Below are 26,807 nucleotides of genomic sequence, written 5' to 3' on the forward strand. Positions count from 1 at the left end.
TAAACAAATATTCAAAATTTTATAAATGTTTATGTACCTATGTATTTAGATTTAAATTTTGAAGAAAAAATGTTAAAGGTGAATTTGTTGGAAATTGTGGGTCAGGAGAAACACAAATACCAAAAGTGTATAGTGGACGAAATGGCCGCAGCACAAGGCATTACTGTGCTTAGACTGCCCCCATATAATTGTGAGCTAAACCCCTTTAGAATTGGTGTGGGCTCAAGTGAAGGGGCATGTCGCAAGACACAACACAACTTACAAAATGGCGGAAGTTAAAAAACTATTACTAGAAGAAATGTTACTCCTGAGAAATGGCAAGAATGCATCAGCCAAACAATAAAAGACGAAGATAAGATGTGCACTCTCGACGATTTTATTGACAGAGTTACAGAGTCTCTAATAATTAATGTCAGCGATGCTGATGATGAAGATATTGATAATGATGATGATATTAGTGATGATTAGGTAGATTTTTTTATAAACAAATCCATCATTATCCATCCATCATCATACCTATAGCAGTTCACTGCTGGACGTATTCCCTTCCAAAGCACGCCACTGGATGCGATTGGACAGACTCTGCAGCTGGGTAGAAACAACTTCCAATCAGAGGTCAATAGAAGAATACAATTGGGCTGGGCAGCATTTGGCAAACTTCGTCAAGTCTTCTCGTCGCCCATACCACAAAGTCTCAAGACGAAAGTCTTTGATCAGTGTGTCCTACCGGTTATGACCTATGGGGCTGAAACGTGGACACTGACAGTGGGACTGGTTCACAAACTGAAGGTCACTCAGCGAGCTATGGAAATAGCTATGCTTGGAGTCTCTCTGAAAGATCGCATCCGGAACGAAGTAATCTGACAGAGAACTAAAGTCACCGACATAGCTCACCGAGTTAGTAAGCTTAAGTGGCAGTGGGCTGGTCACATCTGTCGAAGAACCGATGACGAAGAAACGTGTTCTGCTGTCTTACTCCCAGCGATGAGTCGCTGACACAATTTCACCTGTATTGCTAATTTGGTACCTCCACCGCACATTTTAGTCGCACAGTTTGCTGTGACGTCACGCAAGCCAGTCAGTGCACACAATAGAATTTTATAGAGCGACATCTCTTTTTTTTACCTCTATTCAAAAACGAACGCAACGTCGGCCTGACATCGGCGTACTACGGCTACCGTTTCAAAAAGAATTACTAGTTGTTTTTAGATATATTTTCTACGACAGCGATAATTATATAAGATAATTGAGATTATTTTTCACTGTTTGTGATATATTTAGGTACGGTAATTATTCCTCACCGTAGGTAAATCCCCTTTTAATTTGGAGCGCCGCACTTAATAAAATGTATACAGGGACTAAAAAAAATATATTATAGTCTCAGATGTCCAGACTCGTATTGAAAAATTGCCCAGCCCAAAAAGGTTTGTGATCTCTGATTTGTCTAAAATTGATAACTGTCAGAATTCCGTAAGATTACTAATTACAGTTTAGTTGATTGTTAAGTCGATTATTCCTTTAAATAAAGCCGACACCGATTTTTTTTGCGAATTGTTTTGTTCAGCGTATAGTTAATGTTACCCCGTGTCCTTAGCCATATTTCAATCAAAATCGGCTTACCCGTTCAAAAGTTATGAGTCTTTTAGTGTTCAATGTTTTGGTTTTTTTAACGTTAGCCAACGTCGGTAGGTTATACAAATAGCTAGCTAAAATGGACTAAACCACTTTGGAAAGGTTCTACCGTACAGAATAGCGCAGATGTTATGTCACATTTTGTCGCAATTTCGTGTGTGAATTGAATTGAAATAGTTAGCGATGAGTGAGTGATTGGGAAAGTAGGCTTCATGTTGTATCTCTGTGGGTAGGCTGCAGCTTTTGATTGATATTATAATAGACAATTTAATATACCTACAATGCAGTGTTAGTTTATTTCCCCTTTACTGAGACTTTAGTCACTAAGAGCAAACAAACCTTATAAATCTGTAGTTATAATGTAATTACTTATAATAACAAAAAAATATACCTATATCATATTTTACGCAAGGAAGATTAAGAAAAAATATAGCAAGAAAATGGTTGCCTTGGTTATTACTTATTACTACTACTAAAACTTATAACTGATTTAGTTACTTATTCACCTTTTTATTTTTTTTCCTTTAAACTCCCATACTGATGGAAACATTTCGAAACATACTTATTTGCAGTAGACTTTTCCTCAAGCTAGCTATAGCTGAGCTATGTACACTGTATATGTAATGGAACTTTCACACACACAGCCAGTTTCTCCTTTGTCACTGAGTAAATAAACACAACAAACCATTTAGAGTCCCATCTTGGGGAAATTGGAAAGCTTACGATGTTCTTTACAGTAGGTGGTAACCTTACAAAAGTTTTAAAGGGCATGTACGTACCTATACAATATAGAATCTATCTATTGGGTGCATGTCCACTAGAGTGGAGTGTTGATTGACCGTTATGCAAGGCAATAATCGACTATAAGGATCACTCCTGGGTCCTCTATTATTTAACACCATGTATTAACAATAGTACATATAACTAGGTGAACGAAATAGATGATACGAGAGCTATCCATGATTTCAAGTTAACATCAACCTCCTGATACCTCGAACGCGCCACTTCAACCCAAATTATTTCTTCACATTTTCTCCAGTGTACCCCAAGGATCGCGTCTAAGACCTCTATTACATAGCAGACAATACTACGAGTACAACCAGTTTTATCCCTTGTTTATCCAGGAACCTTGCACTTGATGGGGCAGGGGTTCCGGCGTACCCCAAGGATTGCTCTTGAGACCTATATTGTTCCCCATATATCTCAACAATATTACCATAACAAACGACTCTACAAACACTTTTATGACTTCTAACGCTCAACAATAACGTATTTTATCCCTTGTTTACGCAGGAACCTCGGACACGGCTCGTGAGCCTGTGGGCGCGGGACTTCACGGGGCTGGGGTTCCGGTGCGGGGGCGGCGCGCGGGAGGGGGTGATCGTGCACTCGCTGCTGAAGAGCGGGCCAGCCGCCGCGGCCAACCTGCAAGTTGGTGAGTACTGGAGAGTGTTTGATAGTAGGTAACGACATCGCAATGAATTTGTAGCTCCTGTGGGCCTGGTGGTAGGCCCACAGGCCCTCGCTCGCTTGTCAAATCTGACGTTTTGTACGATTGTCGGTGGTGGTACGGTATAAAGCTGCCGCGCAGGATTGGGAGCAGTGGAAAAGCCTTCTTCAAGCCCTTTATCCCTGATGACTCTGATGAGGGATAACAAGATTTCATCATCATCATTTTATACCATACTTAATGATTTTAATAGGAGCATACATAAAGCTCTTAGGATGCATTTTATCCAGGGCACAGAGCTGTTTTTTATTTATTTGTACGTAAACTTTATCAACAATAGAAAACTTTTAAGTCCTTTAAAATGACTAAGGTTTTTGCCACCCTTATGATATTGTCATAATAGGTACTTACTGTAAACATACCTACTGCCATATTGAAATAGATATTCTATTGAAATATAAACACCATACCGAGATACCTGACAAAAAAACTGTTACGCTTCATACAATACAATTACGGAAGTAATGGTCCACCACCACAGTTGGAGGTTATTAAAAAACTTAGTAAGTACTTACTCTAGGTAGTAAGTAGATGTGTTTCTATGAGCATCAGTAAATTCATTCATCATCATCAGCCCTTAATTATCCACTGCTGGACATAGGCTTCTACCAAGGAGCGCCACAACACTCAATCACTACCGGCTATCCGCCTAAGGTCGTCCGTCCAGCGGGCAGGAGGGCGTCCCACGGTGCGTTTGCCTGTTCGTGGTCTCCACTCGAGAACTCGTCTACTCCGACGGTTATCGGTTCTTCAGCAGATATGACCAGCCCACTTCCACTTCAGCTTGCATATTTTGACAGCTATGTCGCAGCTAGTCCTAAATAGATAAATTAAAAATAGTTATATTTTTTTTAAACGATCGCTGAAATTATAATATAAGTAGAAGTATCTACTTGTTAAGTGCTTTCAATAGTCGAATATCGTGCTAAATCCTATTAAAATTAAGAAACCACTTTTGAGTGCTCGGAAACAGGCAATAAATTACTAAATCAATTAAGTTCTTCAATCTTAATCCAGTTTTTAATAGCCAGTCGGCTTATTATGTTTAATGTTTCATCATGGATTGCCTCATTCGGATAAGGTACAGTTGGACGTCACTATGGGGAGGCTTCTTCGTACATACAGTCTACATACACAGATATCTGGCCACTCCTATACAGTGTAGTCTGCCTAGCCAATCCTTTCACCACGGTGACAAAACTGACAAACCCAAGTCTAGGTCTAGTTTTAGTCACCGAAGAATCTCTAAATATTTATTTATTTAGCAAAGATTCCAACATAGCCGTAGATATAACAGCAGTAGCAACATAGATAGATTATAGATCAAAAGAGCTTATCACGTAAAGCTATCCTTACCAGACAACCTTTGGATGGACTAAGAGATTCAAGATTGGGTGCAGTGTACGTGTTAAAGATTAGACGTTTAAAATTTAAACTAAAAGACGTTTGTGCACAAATAATTAAGATAATGGTCTTCTACATTGTTATTGATTACTCACAGCTGTGTAGAGGTCACTTCAACAGACTATTGTCTATGGTAGACGCTTGGAGGTCGTTTCGTTTTGTTTTTTTATAAGTTTAGTTTAATATTTCAAACAGCTACCTACTTCCGGTTTGAACAGACAACATCAGTGTTTATAAATAACACAACAAAGCTAAAGACACGTTTTTTGAACTGTAAAAAGAAGTAACTAAGTTTGGCCGGTAGTAGCCCGAGCAGTTAAGTTACCACCACCGAACATTAGCAAACCGCTCGGGTGCGTATTGCGACGTATAAAAACGAAATGTATAATTTCACATTAATAACGTTCACAACATATAAGGAACGTTACGTATAACAACAACATCTATATTTTCATAAGGTATAAGATTCAATTCGCATAACGTACATTTCATATAAGATCAAAATAACTAACACTCACGAGGACTAATATCAATTCGTATAACATACATTACGTATATCAACTAAAATATATACTATCATTTTGTATAAAGTTCTACTCATATCACATAATCTGTGTTTAATTACCTAACGCCGCCAATCCCCCTAGCACCAAAACCTAAAGATAGGTGCGACGACGAGCAAAGCGAGGAGGAGTGTGTTAGTTGCACATGTTCGTCGAAACCAAAGCGGAGCGCAGCGAAGCGGAGCGGAGCGTCTCCCAACATAGCTCTAATAATAATATTTGTTCATTTATACATAGTGATATTATATCCGTTGAGTAATATATATTATAAACGTTATATATTATGAACGTTATACATTTTAATCGTTATATCAATTGAAATTATACTTTTTGAACGTTATCCTTTACGAAATTATGTATTTAGTAATTATACCTTCCGTTTGTTATACACAGTGAACGTTATACTTAATAAATTTATATAATATGGGCGTATACCTTGTCAATGTTATACTATTCGTTTTTATACCTCGTATTACTTACCCAAACCGCTCGCTTGCCAAATCTGACGTAACTTGTATCGATCTGACAGATGTTCGACGCTACTTATGGATTGTTAATTGCTAATGTGTCGCTTGTGGTACGGTTGCAGGAAGCACTAGAATATATTGATGTGAATTGTACATTTCTGATGTGGTCATTCATATAGCTAATTCAGCATACTTAGCTCTTTCTAAAGCGTATTCTTTATATCCTGTGTCCAACGTCTGTACGTGTGTGTCCAATCATCATCTTTGCTACATTTTCTGCCAATTCTCAACCAATCACGCCTTCGCCCGTCACAACTAACACTCCCAACCCTTCCAGGCGACCGCATCAAGAGCATAAAGATCCAGCTCTCCGGCACTCCCCTCGAAGACGCCGTCAGCATCCTGTCCCTGGCGTCGCCATACCCGGTGCAGCTCGAGGTGCAGGCGGGGCGGGGGGCGGGGGGCGCGGGGCGCGCGGGCCGGCATCCGCTGTGGAAGCGGGCTGGGTCTATGCATGATGTTACAGAGGTGAGTGATATCCTAACTAATATTATAAATGCGAAAGTATCTGTGTCTGTCTGTCTGTCACTCTATTACGCCAAAACTACTGAACCGATTTGAATGAAATTTGGTATACATATACGATCTAGACCCTGGGAAAGATCATAGGCTACTTTTTATCCCGGAATTCCCACGGAAAAACTTTTTAAGGCGAAGTGAAGCGCGCGGGAGCAGCTAGTTATTATTATATATTATATTCTTTATTGCACATAAAAAAAATGTACAAAGGCGAACTTAATGCTACTAGGCATTCTCTACCAGTTAACTTTTAGTGATGTCGAGAAATTGTTTAAAAAATGTCTGTGTGATAAATGTTGTCCTTGTTAAGGTGACCGGAAGGTGTGAAGAAAAGAAGGGTGTTATAAGTTTATCGTGTATAGTATGTTTTATCTGTCTGTGGCAGCTTCTAAAGGACTGAATTTCATTTAATTTTGTGAGGTGAGTGTGACTGAGCAATGATTTATTTAGATTTAGATGATTGGACGGTGTAGTGGTTATATAATGACTGTGTATTCTGAAGGTGCCAGGTTCGCTGTGGACGGAGGCTGTGTCTATGATTTTAGTGAGGTGAAGATGATGAGATAAATGTTTCATACAAGTGCGTCCACTTCATCGGTATTGCCGACGCCGTTTCTCCATATTTATGACAATCCTTTTAGTGCGATACGTACGATACCGACAAGTGGAAGCTTACCTTTAAACATTTATTTATTTATTTATGCTTTTATTGCACAATTTACAAAAGTAGATGTACAATGAGGTGGACTTAATGCTAAGAGCATTCTCTACCAGTCAACCTGCAGGAGGTTCAGGAGCAGAAAGTAGGGAAGTGCAAAAAAATAACAAAAACATTCCACTGACCACATCTCCAATATACGTACCTAGTTAATAATATCATAGTAAGTGAACATATAGAAGCAATGGATCAGAACTAAGTCAGCAGACCATTTTCTATCTCAGTAAACCAGTTATTTGCAATACAGTTAGTTCTTTCATTGGGTAACCTGTAATTTTATTTCGTACTAGCTTTTGACTTTGATTTACAACATACAAACCAGATGCAGATGGTGTGTCACATACAAAAACAAAGCAAAAAAACTGGGGTAAGTATTTATTTATTTATTATTTATTTATTTAATCCTTTATTGCACAAATATATAAATAAGTGTACAAAGGGTGGACTTAATGCTAAAAGCATTTTCTACCAGTCAACCCACAGGAAGTACAGGAGAAATAATGTTAAAGGTGTGCAAAAAAAAAAGAGAAAAAAAAAGAAAGAAATTGCAATGTCACTCAATAATTATTGTACCTAACAATAAAAATAGAATACATAAATAGAAATAATATAATAATAAACTATAAATATATACTTGTATTAATAGAATACACAAATAGAAATAATATAATAATAAACTATAATATATAATTCTATAAATATATATGTATACCGAAGAAATAGATTAATATATACCTATTATTAATATCATTTACATTAGGTTCAAGATAGGCTGTCATACTTGCTGAGGTAGTGAGCACGAGTTAAGCGTTTAAACACGTTGCGGGAAGGGGCTTTTCTAATATTGTCAGGAAGATCGTTCCAAAGTCGAACAGCTGTAACCGCAAAGGAATCAGACATAAAGCCAGAGCGGAAGGAGGGCAAAGCTAAAAGCAAATTGTGAGAGGAGCGAAGCTGCCTGGAGTGGGTATCTGAAAGAAATTGGAACATTGACTTAAGATAGGGGGGAGTATTAGGCTCGTGGAGGACAGAGAAAAGAAGACAAAGGATACGCAAGTTCCTACGATCGCGAATGGGAAGCCATTTTAGTTTTGAGCGGTACTGAGACACGTGATCATATTTACGGAGCCCAAAAACAAAACGAATGCAGGTGTTCAGTAAGCGTTCAAGCTTACTGAGCAGTGCTTCAGTCAGGTCCAGGTAGCACACATCCGCATAGTCTATAATGGGTAGAAGGAGAGAATTAACTAAAGCGAGTTTAGTGTGCTGCGGAAGGAAATTTTTCATGCGAAGAAGGGAGTGGAGAGAGGCGTAAATTTTGCGGGACACTTTGTCCAGCTGTGGTTCCCAACTCAGGTTTTGGTCAATCATCAGGCCAAGATCAGTAACAGTTGGAGAGAAAGGTACCACTCTACCATCATATTTAACTGGCGGCACAGCAGCATAGTCCAGACCTGATAATAGCCGTGAACCCCCTACGATTATGGCTTGACATTTGCTGGGATTAACGGAGATGCCGAAGTTTCGAGACCATTGAAGTATCTGCTCGAGATCACCGTTCACCCCAGCAATGCCCGCGTCTAGCTCATCAAGCTTGACCTGGTTGTAAATTTGCAAGTCATCGGCATACAAGTGATAGGAACATTTAAGATTAGAGGTTACAAGGTTAATAAATGTTGAAAAAAGTAAGGGAGATAGAATGCCGCCTTGAGGAACACCAGCAGACAAGTTAGCCCAGTCAGATATGACCGAAGGGCCACAGCGTATTGCCTGCTGACGACCACGAAGATAAGAAGAGAACCAGCTAACAGCGGGGTCGGAGATCTTGTGACATTGAAGAACGGCAAGCAACAAGTCGTGGTCGACGGCGTTGAACGCATTGCTAAAGTCCACCAGGACCAGTATTGTCACCCGCCGATCCTCCATGGCACACCTGATATCTTCAGTCACTTTCAGTAAAGCTGTGGTCGTACTATGACCCGGCCGGAAACCAGACTGAAATGGGTTTAGGAGATTGCCTTTCGTTAGGAACGTAGTCAATTGATGATGAACTACCGATTCAAGTATTTTGGACAGGAAGGGAAGAATGGAGATAGGGCGGTATTCATTGGGAGCAGAGGGGACAGGGACCTTGGGAAGAGGAAGCACGAAGGCTTTGAGCCAAAGATTTGGGAACTGACCAGAGGAGAGTGAATGATTGACAATATGTGTTATGGCAGGGAGGAGGATATCGAGGAGGGTTGCAATCATAATGCGTCCTATGTTGTCATGACCCACAGCTTTGGACTTCTGTGAAAGAATAATCTTCTTGATCTCCTCCCGTGTAGCTGGTGAAAATTTAAATGAGTCAATGTCTGGCGCGGGAATTATGGTGTTCTTAATGTTATTTAAAGATAATATCTTAATTTGAGGATCAAATGGGGGAAGCGAGGTAAAGTGAACATTAAGATGGTTAATGTCAAATGGTATTTGAGCATCAACTTTTGGAGGTTTTCCCACGCCAAGAGACCTGAGGAATTTCCAAATCCCTGCAGGTGAAGATAATTCGATTTGTTCAAAAATATATCGGCGTTTAGCGTTCCTACACAGCTTGTTACACCGATTCCTTGCAACTTTACAAGAGGACCAATTTTCATCGGTCCGATCTTTTTTGTACCGACGAAATAGCCGGTCACGATGGGCCATAGCCTTTCGGACGGAGTCGGTAATCCATGGAGTAGGACGATGCTTTAATTTTACAGGACGGACTGGAGCATGTTTGTCAAAAATCCTAATTATGTTGGAACATAGGAATGCAACCTTGTCGTCAATGTTAGGCAGGTCCTGCATATCACTCCATTGAATCAAGGAAGCATCATGTTGGAGCTTCTCCACATCCATCTTCGCAAAATTTCGTTGGAGCAAGACCACTGGTTTTGTTTTCGGGATACGTAATTTATATGAGCAGAAGATTAGGTCATGCCTAGAAAAACCAGGCGCTAGACATTGGCCATGATTGACAATAAGGGAGCTATCAGATGTAAGTATCAAGTCGATTAGAGTGTCAGCAGTGTTTGAGTGATGAGTGGCCATTAAAGGCATGACTTTGAGATTGACAGAATCGACTATGGAGAGGAATTTACGGGAGCGAGTGTCAGAAACAAGGAGATCAGTGTTAAAGTCACCCATGACTAAGTGGTGCGTGTAGTTGGACATATGGTTTTCAAGGACAGATTCTAGGGAAGAGAAGTAAACGTTGGTTGGAGGACAGTACACCACTCCAAGTAGAGCTTTGAACCCGAAATTAAGTTCCAGGAACAAGTATTCGGCAGGAGAGTTATTAGGGGGAGATTGGGCAATCACCTTGTACGGAATGTTGCTTTTCAGGTAGATGGCAACTCCGCCACCCCTAGCACCCAAACGATCATTTCTAATAAGGACGTAACCAGGCAACGAGTAGGAAGTGGAGGGCAGGGTAGGTTTGAGCCAACTTTCCGAGACAAGGATGGCATGAGAACTACCAGATGAAAATGTGTCGAGGAGCTCGCTGTAGTGTGCAGGTATGCTTTGAGCGTTTATGTGGCATACGTTAAAATTTTTAGAGAATGGCGCAAACTCCTTAGAGATAACTGCACCCAAAGTTAAATCATCATCGGCACTTAAGTATGACGATGATGAATTAGCAGAAGTAAAAGAATCATTATCATCATCACATATAGACATAGTTAGGTAATTATAAAATATAATAATATGTATATAATTATAGTTTTAATATATTTATATGCGTATATATATATACTAAATAAATATATATAGGTATAATATAGTTTAGCAATTAATAATAATATTGAGTGACGACGTTAAACGAGATAATACTCGTACTATTAATAAATTTAAATTATCTTACACCTTCCTGCTGGCTAAAAGATAGTCATAAATTTACAATATAAAAACATAAAGCAAAAATACATCAAAACAGCCAAGTTGAATTTATAGATAAACGTCTTTTAGAGTTAGGTAAATGGGTAAAACCCGGCTAAGATAAAAAAATAAAATAAAAATAGATAAATTTAGTTAGGTTAAGTTAATAAGATAATTGTTCTGAGGTGAACGTAAAATAACTAGAACACAGATTAGGATAATTGAAAGTGACAATACAGAGTTCAGTATGTTGACGTGAAATTTGACAATTGACAACTGACACAGAACAAGTGACATTTAAAAACACAACATTGAATAACAGACGGTACCGGGCATTTAAGAACAAAAATAGAATAATGTACCTTCATAGAGAAAATAACACTACGTTACGTTTTGTACCTTCATAATCTAATAAGAAGAAAGAAAAAGTAAAAACGAACAACGATAAGGACCAACCTATCACCGCTTGTCTCTTGAGGCCGCTGAGACTGCGGTCTTGCTTCTTGTCGCCGGCGCGGTTGCTGCAGCGGTAGCGGTTCGACCCTTAGGAGTGACCTTCGGCTGGTTGGGCACCGGCTTGTCAGAGGCAGCCCTGACTGCGTCCTTGGCCTTGGTCTTCGGGATGACGGCGGGGTGCTTCTTGCATAGATCGTCCAGCGCCGCCTCGGTCACGACCTTGACCCGGCTGTCGTCAGGCAACTTTACCATGACAGCGCCGCTCCTCGTCCAGCAGCTGCTGACCCCGAAGTGCCGGCGCGCGCGCATGAAGAGGCGCTGCCGGGGCTTCGTCAGGAACTCGCCGATGACCACTGGACTTCCCTTGAGCCTTGTCTTATTGTTCCATAACTGCGACTTAGTGGCAAGATTGGCAAGTCTGACCAAGATTGGCCTTGTGATGTCAGGGCGTTGAGCTCCAAGCCGGACACACTGAACAATGGAACCACTATTGAAGTCTGAGATTCCCATGAGCTTGACCACAGTGTTGCAGATCGACACAGATGGATCCTCACTGTCTTCCTCCTTGATGCCTGAGAAGAGCAGGGCATTCTGACGGGTCCGGCAGTCCATCTCGTCTACTTGTGTGGCAACACTAAGGATCTGTTCCTGCATCAGGCGCAGCATGGGCAGCACGGACTCCTTGAAGCTGCAGTAGTCCCTCGTCAGCTCGTCAAGATCCATCTTCTTGGAGGATGTGCTCAAGCTCCCTAGTCTTCTTTCAAATTCCTCCATTCGAGCGGTCATTGTTTGCTCCAAGCTCATCTGACTTTCATGAAGCTCATGTGCGGTGATCATTTTGATGTGATGTTTGATTGTTTTAATGTGCTAGTTAAGGTGCAAAGGTCAACCAGCAGGTGGGTGTGCAATTGTAATTATAACATGGAGTAAACTGCTCAATAATAATTATTAACTGTATTTGTATATACTATGACTTGAAAAAATTTAATATTAATTAATTATAAGTTAATTAATCAATTAAATCATTCATAAGGATTAAAAATTACGTGTGACTTTTTTTGCACCTACCCACCAAAAAAAAGTAATACGAGGTATAAAAACGAATGGTATAACATTCACAAGGTATACGCCCATATGATATAAATTTATTAAGTATAACGATCACTGTGCATAACAAACGAAAGGCATAATTACTAAATACATAATTTCGTAAAGAATAACGTTCAAAAAGTATAATTTCAATTGATATAACGATTAAAATGCATAACGTTTATAATATATAACGTTTATAACATATATTCTACAACGGATATAATTATCATAATGTATAATGCACAAAAAGTATAGAAGATTGTCGTATCGTATTTTCATTATCATTGATGTTATGTGGGGGGAACGCTCCGCTCCGCTTCGCTGCGCTCTGCTTTGGTTTCGACGAACATGTGCACCTAACACGCTCCTCCTCGCTTTGCTCGTCGTCGCACCTATCTTTAGGTTTTGGTACTAGGGGTTTTGGCATTATTATTATTATTGACGCTATGTGGGGAGACGCTCCGCTTTGGTTTCGACGAACATGTGCACCTAACACGCTCCTCCTCGCTTTGCTCGTCGTCGCACCTATCTTTAGGTTTTGGTACTAGGGGTTTTGACATTATTATTATTATTGACTCTGTGTGGGGAGACGCTCCGCTCCGCTTCGCTGCGCTCCGCTTTGGTTTCGACGAACATGTGCACCTAACACGCTCCTCCTCGCTTTGCTCGTCGTCGCACCTATCTTTAGGTTTTGGTGCTAAGGGGTTTTGACATTATTATTATTATTGACGCTATGTGGGGAGACGCTCCGCTCCGCTTCGCTGCGCTCCGCTTTGGTTTCGACGAACATGTGCACCTAACACGCTCCTCCTCGCTTTGCTCGTCGTCGCACCTATCTTTAGGTTTTGGTGCTAAGGGGTTTGACGGTGTTTGGTAATTAAACACAGATTATGTTATTGTATGTTAGTATGTTTTATGAACTGTATACTAAATGATAGTATATATTTTAAACGATATACGTAATGTATGTTATACGAATTGATATTAGTCCTCGTAAGTATTATATATTTTGATATTATATAAAATGTACGTTATACCAATTGAATCTTATACCTTATGAAAATATAGATTTTGTTGTTATACGTAACGTTCATTATATCTTGTGAACGTTATTAATGTGAAATTATACATTTCGTTTTTATACGTCGCAATACGCACCCAAAAAACTGTCCGTATTTTTACGGACGATTTAAGCTCAATCTAATGACAACCATTGCACCAATGAATAAAGTCGAAAATCATCTAACCATACTAATTCAAAATAAGAACTCAGGGGTAGGTAGAAGTGGGAAATTATTTGTCAAGACGTTTCTACTGCACTGATACTCCATCTTGTTCGTATATTCTTTATCTAAGGTAAGTAACCCGTAATTTAATTTCGTACTAGCTAGCAGTTTTTTTTACTTTCATTTTTTGTTGAACCTATAATCGTGGATACCTCTATTGTTTCCAGTGAGGTGGCATATTGAAATTGAAAGTGTTACGAATAAAAGTTACATCTAGAACATTCCAACTGTTTAATTGATATGATTGAATAGGAATTTATGTTTTCTTTTACTTAATTTTTTGGACACGGCTTAATAGTTAGTACTTAAAAAAGTACATTATTACCCGAGGGGTGAAAACCGTTTTTTTAGTCCTTGAGGCAGGGTTATATACTCAAGTTCTGCTTAACTTAAACTGACAATAATACTTACCTAAAATAATAGTTCATGCTAAGAAAAAGATAGATCATTCAATGAATAACTCGGGGGTCCCACTATATGACCAAAAACTTTGTTTCGGAGCGCGCTGCTGCGCGAGCCACGACTCTATCTCGTTGTATTAAACGTGCCTATTGCACGACAGCTCTCGTTCGCTCGTTTTTCGTCAATATAGAGTAACCTTACTGAGCTATAATAATGACGTCATAAAGCCATAATTAAACCCATAGGTTTACTTTAGGATCCGAACAAATCCGTCCTAAATGACTGTACGATGGATTATATGCTTTATTGTGTCAGTCCCATAGATCTATTTTAGATATCTTTCGTGATAGTGGTTATCAGTTAGCGAAGGCTAATATTTGGAGGCCTCTAAGGCTTGGTTGGGGCTGGGTTGCTCTTTATAAGGCATAGTTAGCTGTACAATCATGTATTAGGTACTAATATGTCTGTTTATGTATGTAGCACTATCGAAGTAGGTACGTAGGTCATAGGTACTGTTAGGGAATAAGGTTAGTATCCTGACTTGTAGCTTAGAATCGCTCAAGCGGCCCTAAATTTGTTTACCTTTTATGCAAAAAATACTTGACGTGTTGCGCACGGGATAATGTTTTAAATCGAAACATAATAGGCTTATACTTCCCCGAAAGTACAGAATACATAACACTGATGGCAAAGTAACATACATAACATAACACATAGCATGTGAAAAGTCCATTAAAATCGACCGAACAATACCGAAATCAAAAGTGGGTATAATTTAACGTTTTTAAAGTAACTTAACTACCCACATACTTAATACTATTTACCACAAACATGTGAAATTGCAACTTCGATAACTCTCGTGCTAATGAGTCTTGGCGGGTATGGACAGCAAAAATATGTTTAGCCCCTGTTTCACAATGTCTGGTTAGTGGCTACTTGTGAGATAAAATACATGCTGTCACTCTCTGTTATTATTTTTTTGTCAGTGACAGCATGTATTTTATCTCACAAGTAGCCACTAACCAGACATTGTGAAACAGACCCTTAGTATCTTAATTTAGAACGGTAGGTAGATTGAAACCAAAACAGCTCTTAAATATTTCAGCACAATATCATAGTTTCTAACTTCAGTAAATAGGTACCTATAGCGAAGCTTTATGCATTACATGATTTGCTAAATAATCGATAATGTATGTAGACTTACGGTGAAGGAAAACATTGTGAGGAAACCTGCGCATCTTGATTCTACAAATCAAGATGTGTACCCTAAGTGCATTGTACTCATTCAAAAACGGCGATACCACGTGAGTACCAATGTACAGCGAAAAATGGGTGAGTCGCTTGCAAATCACCTCTGACTACCCCTTCGGGGACTACAGTCGTGAGCATATGTATATACATACATACATATTTAATTATACTAGACACAGGTAGACTTACACTGAGTTGCAGAAAGGATCTTTAAGTTAATGTCGGCATTAAATGTATTGTTGCCTTGCTTTGACAGTATACGGACAGAAAGAGACAGACATAGATTTAATGTCGACATTAGCTTAAAGTCCCTTTCTGCAACTCGGCATTTAGGTGGTTAATTTGAGGTTTTCAACTCCGGTTTACTAAGTAATGAAATGATTTTGCTGACAGTACCTACCAGTTACAAGCTATCATTGACCCAGTTGTAGGTACATTCACCGGCCGTCGCGACGCCAAAATATGCAGGATTTCTCTCGTTCGAGCTTCTAGCGGTGCAAAAGGGCATGTTTCGGAATAAATTCCAAGTTTAATAAAGTTTTTTTTGCTAACTGTATGTACGTTAAATGCAACAAGATAATGATGAAGATTCTGATGGTACAAATTCTAATTTTAGAGCTGTCACAACCAAAATTTCTATACTTAATTAAAATTCGACTGTGTGTGTGTTCCCATAAATGTAATTTTTTGCTAGCAAAATTTATAATTTGACAGCGCATACCAATGATTTCAAAAGGAAGGATACGCCCGTCAGAACGTTTTGTCAAAAGAAAATGGCACCCGCGCGCTGGCCCTAAATTCATACAAATTTTGACAGATTTATGAGGTTTTAGGACCAACGCGAGGGTGTCATTTTCTAGAGCGGTTGGGCCTGTCCTTACGCTAGTAATATATAAGTCAATGGCGCATACGTATAGTTGTAGTAAGGGTATCAGCGGTCCGAAACTAAAGAAAGAAAAGAGCAAGTGAAGCCAAAATACACTGAATACTGGCTTACTGCCTTTTTTGTTACAATAATGTGGGGAAATATCACACCTTGCCATCCGACCCTAAGCTAGACAGATCCTGTAATATAGGTATTGGACAGCTGATATCTACAAAGATACATAATATTATACTTATAGGTATATTGCGCTCACGTATTCCACATCATCAGGACAGGATATGATTGGCAAAGAATATTTAAATGGTCGCTCGAATGCACGCATACTTCTCACAGACGAGACGCCATCATGACACAAGAAGGTTGCATCATGGAGGTTGTATACCTACTTGTATAGGTAGTTAATAGTTGTACAGTCAACTAAAGAGATAAGTAGTCCCACCAGACTTAGATTAACGAAAAACATGGGGACACCCCAAGAACACAGCAAGAACAAAGCAAAAAACTGTCAGCATTTTGTTTACTGTCAAACCGTTTTAGAATAGAATAGAATAATATTTATTTCAGACATTAAGTTCAACCAGAAGGGCTAGCACGAGTGCTAAAGAAAACACTCGCGCGGCGTGCAATTTAGGATGAGACAAAAGTTTTGCATCGCGCTCACTCACATCGCGCAGCCTCAAGAGCGAGCGCGACGGAAAACTTTTGTCACGTCTTAAATGCGCCTCGTGCTAGCCCTTCTGGTTCAAGGTAATGACAACCATTGTACCAATGAATAAAGTCACAAATCTTCTAACCGAACTAATTCAAAATCAGAGGTTAGTGGTAGAAGTGGCGTGTTATTTGTCGAGAAGTTCCTTTTGCACTCACTCTCCATCTTGTTAGCATATTTTTAATCTAAGACTTACTTTTTGTTGACTGTATCTATACCTGGCTGGCTGTATGAGATCATAACAACCTTCAAGGTATGTCATACTGGAAGACAACATGTAAAATTAATGACTTTACGATGATCTTCGTTAAGCATTGTTCATTTACTAGGTTTTTACTTTAAATTGTGAAATACTTAAATAATAATAAGACAAATTGTTCAACAAATACTTTATGCCAGTTTCGCACCTGAGAACGAAGTTGAGCGGAACTTGAGTATTGAATCCAGCGAAGTGATTAGCTAAAATTATCATTCAGAATTTATAGCTTAATGTTCATGCTTAGGTGCATTTTATAATTCATTCAAGTGACAAACTAGCATAGGTTAATCTAAAATAAAACGCTTTATCTTCGATGGTATACACTCAAAATAACCCTAATTTTTAAAATATTTAATTTAGAATTTGATAAATTTATTTACGTTTTTAGTTTCTAGTTGGTAACATTCTACGGTCATATTGCAGACGGCCTCATTTTGTCATTAATCTAGTCTTTTCCGTTTAAGTATGAATAATTTGGTGCTATTGTCTCTGGAACCTTTTCATTGCTCGTGAGAGTCGTGAGTGTGGTATAACGACATCCATCACGACCCATCACGTCCCCACTGCTGGGGCACGGGTCTCCTTCCAATGAAGGAAGGGTTTAGGCCTAGTCCACCACGCTGGCCAAGTGCGGGTTGGTGGACCCCAACACAAGCAAGCTTGTGCTGAGAGAGTTGTCGGGTAAGTGGGCAACCCGACTGTCAGATGTTTTCAAGCCGCCCGAAGGCCTCTGACTAGGCTTAACGACTGCTGCCGAAGCAGCAACCGGGACCCACGGCTTAACGTGCCGTCCGAAGCACGGAAGCGTCCAGAAAAACACCACTTGAAATTGGTCACCCATCCAATGGCTGACCATGTCAGTTGTTGCTTAACCTCAGCGATCAGTTACGATCACTGAGGCCCGCTCGACTACGGACGCTTCTATAACGACATACCGTTCGTAAATTAGAATTAAGCCTGCTCCTTTCTCAAACCGGTTCGTTTCAGGCTAAAGTTCACGAATCTTCAATACTTAACTAACCGGATCTAAAGTAGGTGGCAAGATAATATATTTATCGGTAATGTTGATGTTGATTGTATTGATGATTCATATAAATGTAATATATAATAATATAGCCTTTTATTTCCGAAAACTTACAATTAGTAACAAAATAAAATCTTACAAATCTTATAACTACTATTAAAAAAACTTAAGTACACTACTATTTACAAGCATGCAGTTACAGAATGTCTCTGATTTCGGTGTGCCTTACGGCAAAGGCCTCCTCCAACTCTTTCCATTGTTGCCTGTCCATGGCTACTCTTGTCCAGTGAGCTCCTACCGTGAGTTTCAGTTCATCCTCCCACCTTCTTATGCTTTCCGTCCTCTGCTCCTGACACCATCCCTTGGGTACCAAACTGTCACCTTTTTGCTCCATTTTTCCTTTTTGCATCGAAGCATATAAATATAATACCTATATTTAATTCCGACTTTAGATGCAGTTTAGTAAGTATACAGCTTTTGCAAAACCCTGTATAGCCGTTAGTTCATCGTGAGAGTTCAAATCTCTCACATATTTAGTCCCATACTAACAGACACTCACAATCTTAGATTAACAATTATACGTTTATACGAACAACAACATGGAGTGTCAGTGCAAAAGAAACGTCTCGACTCGACAAATAACACCCCACTTCTCCCATGAGCTCTTATTAATTAGTTCAGTTAGAAGATTTGTGACTTTATTGTTATTGCTACAGTGGTTGTCATTATTATTATTGTATTTAAAAAAAACTTAAACTTTTTTAGTTTTCGACAAACTATGAAACTCCTACTAGACTAGGTATGTGACACAGCATATTATTCACACACACGCACTCACGCCTTGTACTAATGTACTCCCTTGCGGGGTAGGCAGAGGTGCATTGCTGCACCCACTTTTCGCCAGAGTGTTATGTTAGTCCCAATGTAATAGGGGGCGGGCCTATTGCCATTTTACGGGCACATCCAAGACCCGAGAACAAATCTGTGTTTTAACAAATATCTGCCCCAGCCGGGAATCGAACCCGGGACCATCGGCTCAGTAGTCAGGTTCACTAACCACTACGCCATTAGGTCGTCCTACGCCATTAAACGTTTGTCGAAAACTAAAAAAACGTAAACTTTTTTAGGTTTCTACAAACTATGAAACTCCTACTAGACTAGGTATGTGACACAGCATATTATTCGTTAATCTAAGTAACAGACACTCACATTAGTAAGGTAATAACACTCGCAAGTTAAGGGCAGGAAATGCGTCACATAATGTCTACCTCCATCTAATAACTGACATAACTTCGCGTATCATTGTCCATTGTGTGACAAACGTGCCGCTTCATGTCTATAGAATTATTATCTAAGTTATAAGACGACACACGGATAAGGTCTGAAAGGTCTCGGCTCTCTCTCGTGAGGCCGTGGGTTCGAATCCTGCCGTGTACCAATGAATCCTAACTTATATTATAAATGCGAAAGTAACTGTGTCTGTCTGTCTGTCTGTTAGTCTTTCACGCCAAAACTACTGAACGGATTTGAATGAAATTTGGTATACATACGCTCTAGACCCTGGGAAAGAGCATAGGCTACTTTTTATCCCGGAATTCCCACGGGGAAAACTTTTTAAGGCGAAGCGAAGCGCGCGGGAACCTGCACATATATATGTGTATCGTAAAATCCTACCTCCATTGTACTCATTCAAAAACGGCGATACGGGTCGTGACCTATCACGTGATACACATTTACATCGGAAAACTGGTGGTTCTACAAGGTGATCGAAGACCATAATCAGAATGTCTCTATTAATTACAGAAGAAATGGCAAGGAACTTTTAACGATACCTATATCACAGGCTCTGTTCAGCTCTGGGTCAGATGGCCGTGTGTGAGATGTCCCCACAAATTTGTTTATTTCTTTTGAGCTTATAGATCTCCTATAGGAGGTGGATATGACCCCAAGATTTTATCGATAAACTGTCAATTTCACAACTGAAAACATCAGGTGTTAAGCCTAACTTGACAACATGGAATGCAGCGCTGTTAAGTAGGACTTAAGTTCATGCTCAGATAGACTTATTCAACTGAGAAACTGGGACTAGTTATCTTAACTAACACCCAGCATAGTTTTATTATAGTGACCTACAAATCTATTTAAACATTTCTTCATGGTTTTACTTTTGTGATATTCAACAGCCGTCTAGCCTATATCTGCAAATATGGACTTAGCGATAAGACATGACTTGTGTGTTAATGGTTGGGCTAAGATACTTACTGAGGAGTGTGTATATCTAATTTTTATGTAGTAAGTATGTGTCATGGTCGTGAAATGTTTAGGTGTGAAATACAGTCATCAATGGAGTGTGGGGAACAGTACCTATCTATAGCAACTTTACTATATTTTCTTCCCTTAAAACATACATTTAAGTGCCTTTAAAATTAAATAATTCTCCTATACACCGATATATTCTTCCATCTTCCATCCAAAGGTTGTCTGGTAGAGTAGAGATTGCTATAAGCAATAAGGCAGCCAATTGTACTGTCTTATTTTTTTAAGGTTTGTTTTTTTTTGTTCTTGGTGCAAATGAATTGTATTGTATTTTACTGTCCGTTAGTCGTCAACAAAAGTAACTGCATAGATTACAATCAAAATTAACTTTCTTTTATCTTCGTTTTCAGATCGAGAAAGAGACGCAGCATTTGCGACCTCAGTCACCGAAACAACACTCCAACCAATCAACGCTCGAGAACAAACAGCCAAAGGGCATCAAGAAGGTCATCACAGACAAAATCATCACAAGTACACTCGAGAGGAGCAAGAAAGAGAGAAAAGATGGCCAACCCAGCACGCTGGAGCGAGAAAACGAAAAGAACGCCAAAATGGCTAACAGAAGCACTCTTTCCGACATACCCAGCTTCAATAAAACTGAAAAGGTTAAGACTAGACATTCAACGGGCACTGATTATCATATAGAAAACGGTGCAGCTCACATTGAGCATTCTGAAGTACAAACGAAAGAAGCTGCGCCTAAGAAAGCCATGAAGTTTGGCATACGAGTCCTTCCGCCTAATGTGCCTACGGATGACAAGTCTAAACAGGGAAACGTTGAAAATGGGACAGTGGGTGTCGAGAAAGATGAGACAGATAAACCTAGGGCCCCACTTACAACACAACTTAGCCACGAGAATGAAGTCAAAAAGCCTGTGGTAGCTAAAAGAAGGGAAAAGGCTGCGCCGCCTATTCCTAACGCAAGAACTATCCCGGTAGCCCCAGAGCCGGATGTTAATAGCAGTCTAGATTCGTCGAGAGGTTCAGAGCCTACATTCACAACATTTGCAAGAAACGATGCAAATTTAAGCGGGATAAGACGCGATAAGAATGGAATACCTCTGGAACTTCCAGCTCATATGCTGGAGGCCGCGAGATCTGCTAAAAACAACAGGAAAAGCAGCACCGACATGATCGGAGATAAGGATAAGGTTGAAGTCAAAAAGGAGGAAGCACCTAAGCCTTCTAAAAAGTCTAAAGGAAAAGCTCCATCACCCCCCGAAATCGAAAAGAACAAAACAGACGATAGCATGATCGAACAAATGAAAAATACGCACGACTTTTTGAATAGTGAAAAACAGTTTTCCTCCTTACTCCATGATACCTCAATAGCATCGACCGACAACAGTGGCATTTCATACACTTCCACACCAAAAGTTGACAAGACTAAAAGCAAAACGTATATCGATGAGTCCATGAGTTTCAGTCAAGATGATATAGACGATATAGTCACAAAGCCTTTTAAGAAAGAACCAAACGATTCGATGCAAAATCTCCATGGTGTCACAATGTATCATAGTGACAGAAACGACAAAGGGTCTACGACAATCGAATTAAATTACAGCGATATAACTATCCACAGTTCGCCAAATGATACAACGCAATCCGTGTCAGATGAAGCGTCCATTCTTGATGAAAACGAACGAAAGGCAGCGTCTTTAGGAGACTTATCACGATTCGCTATGAAAACTAAGGGAGGAAAACCGACAATGTCAACTTTAGAAAGGGCCCAGAGCTTGGATATATCAACCGATGATTCTGAAATAAACGACAACACCTTATCACCAAAAAAGAAGAAAGCATATTCAGTAGTCGAAACAACATTCTTCGAATCAAACGCTGAAGATACACTGCCAGAAATAGATGCAGAAAGAGGTGTTGTGATCAAACACAAGGAACCCAGGCTAAGTTTAAACATTGCCAAGACCTCAGCAATGGAAGGGTTGAATACATTCCAACGAAACAGACTGAAGAAGGGATCAGAATTTGGTACCCTTGAAGATGCTATAGTAAAAGGGTCAAGCAGCTCTATAGACTCTGACAAGAATGAATCTCAATATTCTCAGTCAAAGAAGGAAGCGAAAGAAATCGATTTGTCTATGGATATGGATCCCCACGAGACCTCAGACGATTTAGCTCGTAAAATACTGGACGAGAACATGAAAGTTCACTTGAAACTCGTCTCAGAATTCGCTAAGACCACGTCTGATGGCAGTGACCTGAGCTCTTTAGACAGCACATGGGAAAAACCACCGACTCCGCCGAGAAACGAATCTTTACCGAAATACGAAGAAAAGGTAAGCATTGGTTATGATACTAACATTCCCGATGACATGAAAGTGTCCAGTAATTCGTATGTGAACAGTTTGGAAAGACCAAAATCAGAAATGATGAGGAAACTTTTAGCCAAGAATCCGATACTTAACGTTCATATTGATAAAACCGAAACGGTAAGTCAAGAAACGCCGATGACTGACGCTTCCAAATCTGCCAAGCAACAGCCTGATATCGTCACTTTCGATTCCAAATCTGAACAAAGTAAACAAAAGAACTACGATGATTTTATCAGCAACATCCGAGTTGGCTCCAATTCGAGCACAACTCTGAAACTCAACCAAGAAGTTGAGTACTCCACAGAATACGATGCTAGTCCTTACACTAAGTCGTACACCAAGTCTATAGAAATTGGGGAACCTACTAGAAGGTTCGGACCAGACGTCGTCGAAGGTATCAAGAGGAAAAATGACGAGAAAGAAAGCAGAGTCCTTTACATGGAGCCCCCGAATGTAGTCATAAAAATGACAGAGGAACCTGTACAGAAAACGGTAACAGTTAATGTCGCAGAGGACCAATTCGGCAATAAAATCATCACACAAAACGTTGAGAAAGTAATGACTAAATACGCAGCAGCGACCGAAGCACCGTTGGAAGTCGAACAATTTAGTTACGGCGTAATGAAGAAGCCAGATGACATCAACCAGTTGAATTTAGAAGAAGGAGATGTTAAAGACATTGATAAGTCTATTCTCGATGAGATCAGACGGCAGAATCCTTCCATGCACTTCACAAGCGATGAACCGGCATACACTAAAACTGAAACGATCATTTTAAACACAGAACTAGATGAAAAGGAAGCTATAGCGCTGATGGAGAAGATAAAAAATGATCCTAGTTTTATGAATCAGAAAACACCTGAAGAGCTATCACGACTGGGCATACGCATCATACGCGACCTTGACGATGTCAAAACAGAGAACAAAGACACCGTAGAAGTGACCAAAACGAGGTATTCCATCAACAAAACCGCTATGTCGGAAAAGCAAAAAGAAACAAACCCAGGCACGAAGGCCGAGAAACAAACGAGAAACGAACAAAAGAAAGAGATAAACGTAGAAAAAATCGCTCAAAGGCAGAGAGCGCCACCACTAGAGGAACCTCTGCCAACGTACGAACTAGACATAGATATGCTAAACGACTTCATATCGAACGAACGCCACCACTCGGGCAAGCAACACGCCGAGATGTTGAAACGAACGAAACAAAACACAGAACCAAAGAAGAAACACTCCGATTACTCGTTGCCGCGAAACACACAGATCAAATTCCGAACAGCAACTTACGAGAGCCCTAAAGGCACGATCGTTACCAGCACAGACCTAGAAAACCGTAGATTATCGCAATTGGACCAACAACTGCGCGGATCTGATGTTAAAAAACCGGCGGTGTCGGCGAAACCGGCGAAAACTCCGGAAAAGCAGAAGCCAGTTACCGGTTCGTCGAAAATACCGGTATTTATGAGCCAAAAATCGCTGAGCCAAGAGAATTTAACGGACAAACGCTTGTCTATGCCTCGTTCTCCGCCGCCGAACCTTAGCAGCTCTTCAGGAAATATTCACGGGGACAGCTATGAAACATCATACAGTCCAGATTATACGAAAAAGGCGAAATAGGACGGGTATTTCAAAATAATTTGCGAATCATGAGTGAGATTTTTTATGTGTATTTTATTACAAGAATTATGTTAATGTTTTATAGGCCTCAAACGTCAGTTTTTGCCTGAGAGTTACAAATTAGTTTTTATCTATTTATTGAGTGTGGGGGTGTTCAATGCACAATATTTATCATGTACCTACCTAACCTGATGTTTTATAAGCAAAATAATTATGATACTTATCATGGATGTTTCGAGACAATGTTTTTTTTGTTATAACGGAGATTTTTTTCAATTTTTATTGATATTTTTGTTTAAAATTGTTTTAAGCCGTGTTTTTGTGTAGGTACCTACTTACTTATCAGTATCACAGTCATAAGTACACATTTGTAATTTCGCTTATTATTTTGAGTTACGCTCAATTTTTCTTTTATTTTTACAAGTTGTATAAATATTGTTGTACCTACCTACCTACCTAATAGTAAGTTTCTATACAAAAAGTATATTTATAAATATTATACCAACTATGATTTTTGTTTACAATGTATAATTTTATGGATAGTTTTAGATTTTAATATTTTATTAGTTAGTAGATAGGTGCCTACTTACATGTTTTGAGACCTACACCTATTTTGAAATATTATATCTACCTTCAAATCTGCAGTATACCTACCTCAAAACTCATCTTCAACTAATCTCTTCGTGGAAAACCTAGAAGCTGGTTTATTTACATAAGCTGCCATTTTCTCTACAGTGGTAGAGTAACATAAGCATATTTTATTTTTTTACAAATAAACTTAACTCTTCTTTTAACTATGCTTTATAATATATTTTATTTTCTTTTAACATTGTTCTTATCTGGTGGTTCTACTTCTACTTAACTTAAATAAGTATAATACCTAAGTATTAATCTTGAATCTATGCGTTGTCTGTCTAATGTCTAATTTTATTTTGGGAGTTGAATTTTGGAAACATTATGGAATGTATTCCATAAAATTTATTTTATTGTATTGATCGATAATTTCTATTTGAATGGTATTTTTATATTGTACCGATAAAAAATACCTACTAATGTTTTTTTGTAAAGTGTTTAAATAAAACTTACCTACATAATATAGGTATTATAATATGGAATTCGAGCGTATAATAATTGTTTGAGTGCGCGTAGGTATTAAATGAATATTTTTTAATGTTTTAATCGGCCATATTATTATTGAGTTTGAATAAATACGTGAGTACTTAATATTATAAGTCTTCCAATAAAGTAAGATATTTTTTTTATAAATTTTAAGAATGCATTTTAAAGACTTTACAATGTATCTTTAGATGAATCATATTGTATATTTTCAAGTTATTAAACATTAATATTATGATATTCTTAGTAGTTTTATTAATGTACTTACCAAAATATCCAGTACTTAGTTACATTCTGTAAGATACTTAAAAATAATAGTAACCTACTATATTATATTTTTATTACTTAAGGGCCCTTACAGGGTGACGTGCCGCGCCAATTTTGGGTTTTCAATGCTCTTCACACAGCACACGCAGTGACACGCACACATGTAAGTTTGCACAGTGGGTCGATAAACTTTTACTCGCCAACTTTATTGACAATTATGTTCAAGTACATTTTGGGTGATTTTAGGGTAAGTAGGTAAGTATAATTCTTACTTACACTGGTAGGCACCAGGAAAGAGTAGAAATTAATAGGGGTGCCACTTTACTCTATACTCGGAACCCGATTAGCTTTCTCAAACAAATGTGGTATTTACTTGTAGAAAGGTAACTACAAGTATTAAAGTGTAGATAATAAGTTTCGGGCATCCTCCAGCCAACTGAACCCCGACGACAAAGCAAAGTAAATACATAGTGTCGCAAAAGGGCTATACTAAGCCAAAAGGGGATGACTCAAGGGGTCATTCTGAACAACTTTTGTTCTAAGAGATTTGCAAATTCGCGAAAAAAAAAATTCATTTTCCATGGTAAAAAGTCACATGTCCAACAAAGTTTCTAAAAAAAATCAAAATTCAAAAATTCAAAATACAAAATATTTTATTTCGTAAACTTACATACTAGTACTATATACAATAGTTGATGGGGTATCCTTTTAAGTATAAAGTACCTGTGCCAGGATACCCCGCTCTTCCATATACTAAGTACATTTTAAACAGTTTCTATGAAAAAGGTTTTTTTTTGTTAATTTCCAAAACTCGTAGAGCAAAAGTTCAGAATGACGGTGAATGAATTCAGAAGTCTTACTCCTTTTTACCCGACTGCCGAAGGAGGAGGGTAATGTTTTTTGATTGTATGTATGTATGTTTGTCTGTTTCTTTGTTCCCTCCTGTAGCCTAAACGGCTTGATAGATTTTGATGTATGAGGTATTGTTAGAAGCGTATTAATGGCGCGATGGTTATAGGC

General features: G+C 39.0%; 1 protein-coding gene across 1 annotated transcript in view; it reads left to right on the top strand.

The window, feature by feature from the left end:
* The window catches only part of LOC105392263, a 39,919-nt gene extending 14,565 nt beyond the window's left edge, over positions 1-25,354 (top strand). Inside the window, exons 3-5 of the mRNA XM_038114433.2 lie at positions 2,926-3,067; positions 5,914-6,104; positions 20,805-25,354. Of these exons, the coding sequence (XP_037970361.2) occupies positions 2,926-3,067; positions 5,914-6,104; positions 20,805-24,404 (3,933 nt within the window). The 3' untranslated portion in view covers positions 24,405-25,354. The remainder of the gene's footprint in view (positions 1-2,925; positions 3,068-5,913; positions 6,105-20,804) is intronic.
* Positions 25,355-26,807: the final 1,453 nt, after the last annotated feature.

This window comes from Plutella xylostella, chromosome 31, assembly GCF_932276165.1.
Source record: "Plutella xylostella chromosome 31, ilPluXylo3.1, whole genome shotgun sequence".
In the NCBI taxonomy this organism is placed as follows: domain Eukaryota; kingdom Metazoa; phylum Arthropoda; class Insecta; order Lepidoptera; family Plutellidae; genus Plutella; species Plutella xylostella.